General features: G+C 49.9%; 1 protein-coding gene across 1 annotated transcript in view; it reads right to left on the bottom strand.

Annotated features, from left to right (window-relative positions):
* Positions 1-1,813: 1,813 nt before the first annotated feature.
* Positions 1,814-2,119, bottom strand: part of IL19 (interleukin 19) — a 12,455-nt gene continuing 12,149 nt past the window's right edge. The window contains exon 5 of the mRNA XM_012638816.1: positions 1,814-1,955. Coding sequence (XP_012494270.1) covers positions 1,860-1,955 — 96 coding nt within the window. The 3' untranslated portion in view covers positions 1,814-1,859. The remainder of the gene's footprint in view (positions 1,956-2,119) is intronic.

Genomic DNA, 2,119 nt, shown 5'->3' with positions numbered 1-2,119 from the left:
GAGGGAAGAGAAGGAGAATCCTTTCTTATGAAACAAACTCAGCTTCCTAACCAAGCCATTTTTGGGTAGGAAACAATTTTCTAGACACCAAGAAGAAAACCCAGCCGCTCCTTTTCCCCATGGCAAGTCCTGACTTTGCAGCTCAGGGTTTTCCCTGTCTACGACGTCACAGTTGCTGACAGCTGAGCTTCCTGCCCCGTTGCATCACTTTGCAGAGAAACACACGGGCCTCCGGGTTCTGCTGGAGGAAGAACCTCAGCTCACCAGGTGGGCAGGTAGAGGACTTGGCCACTCCCAAGCTAGCAGTGCTGGGAGCTTGGCCCCACCAGCAGCCCCTGCTGCCTTCCCAGGAGACAGGCAGGGTAGGACGGGCAGAGCAGCTGACTACCAGAAGCATACATTTTCAGTTCCCTGTCCCCAAAGCTGCCAGCGTGAATGACGTCATTTCCCTTTCCTGCGTTTTTCCATCACTCTCTGTTTAACCAGCTCAACTTGTTTCCCTCCTTTCTGCTGAGACTTCCTCTGACATAGCTGGGTCCCCAGCATTGGCTAACTCCTCCTGTTCCCTGCCTGCAGAGTGGGAGTCACTGGAAAGATCCTCCCCTGGAATTGGAGTTGGGAACAGAACTCTGGACACTGGCCTTGAATTAACAGTTTCCTCACCTAGAAGAATAAGAATATCCTCGATTCTTTTCCCTTCAATTTCACAAACAAGCACGGAGAATTTCCACGTATGGGCACTGAGCAGAACTGACCTAAAGGCTACCAAAGTGGAAAAGACACTGTTAAAGACAGGTGTCTGTGCTCTGCATCATCTATGGAGTGTCTATCCAGAAGTTGGTACCCATTTTGGCCTCTCCCCACTGTGACCTGGGCCCTGGCACCTCCACCCAGAGCACCCTGGCCTGTGGACTGTACTTTGTTCAGTTCTGTCACCACGAGGACCATCCTTCTGTCTGAACACCCTCTCCCAGCCCAATGCACACACCGTGGAGAAAGGATTGGGGTCAGGGAAGACATATCTAGGTTGGGAAGGAAGCGGTAAGAAAGAAATAACAGAGGGAGACAAATAACAGAGAAAAATCAGAGACACAGAGAGAGAGAGAGGGAGAGACAGAGAGAGAGAGAAGACAGACACAGAGAAAGAAGATCCGAAATGGACCGATGTCAAGAGGGAGCCAGTGGTCAGAGGTCCTCCGTCCCTTCCTGATCAGGAAAGGGTGCAGGCTGGGGAATTTGGAGACCCCGTCTGGAGCCCTTTCTGCACTAACTTGCTTTGGGAGCCCAGGTATATTCTTGGTCCCCTCTAGGCCTTAGCTTCCCCATCTATTATGTTTTTAAAGGCTCCTGTCCTTTCTAACAATCTCCATTTATGATTCCTCGATTGACTCTTCCTAAATCAGAAGACACTTCCACTCATAGGTAAAGTGCAAAGTTTATTCAGAAACATCAGTCCGTACAATATGTACTATGGGATATCATTCGCTCACATCACAGACACGGTTTACACAATTTCACAATAAATTAGCAGGGAGCTGACCCTTTCCTTCCAGGATGGCCTATAGGACCTTAGGACAGACATATTTTATTATAAATACCACAGTGGACTATTCGGCTATGTTCAGGGGGGATCGGGCAGCCTGAGGCCAGCCAGTGAGACTTGCAGCTGCAGGCTGAGATCTGCTCGAACCCAGATTCTCCCCAGCCCAGGAGAAGGAATTCCAAATCAACAGAGAGGTTTCTCGTCTGGATAAACACGGGGGCCTTCCCCGCTTCCCTCCTCTTCAAAGCAGGCTGTCTCCCCCAGAAAACCGCACAGGGGCCGTTCATCCCTGGATTATTAGGCAGCTGCCGTGTCATCAAGCAGCCGAAGTTTCCTGATGATTCTTGTCAATCCAGGCCAGAAAGACGTCGAGCTCTCCCAGGGATTTCACAGCGGCGGAGCGGACCTCCAGCTGAAAGCAGCGAAACCATCGTGAGAACCTACCTTTCTAGACTGTGCAGTCGTTTTCAATTCACTTTCCCCATATTCTGGTCCCCACGAGGTTTTCATTTTACTCATCAAATAGATTTGCATAGCATCTAGGCTCAAAATTATTTTCCTAACAGGCAACCAAAT

This window comes from Propithecus coquereli, unplaced genomic scaffold (assembly GCF_000956105.1).
Source record: "Propithecus coquereli isolate 6110/MARCELLA unplaced genomic scaffold, Pcoq_1.0 Scaffold135, whole genome shotgun sequence".
Taxonomy (NCBI): Eukaryota; Metazoa; Chordata; class Mammalia; order Primates; family Indriidae; genus Propithecus; species Propithecus coquereli.
The sequence above is the reverse complement of the archived record's forward strand: the minus strand, read 5'-3'. Positions and strand labels throughout refer to the sequence as shown.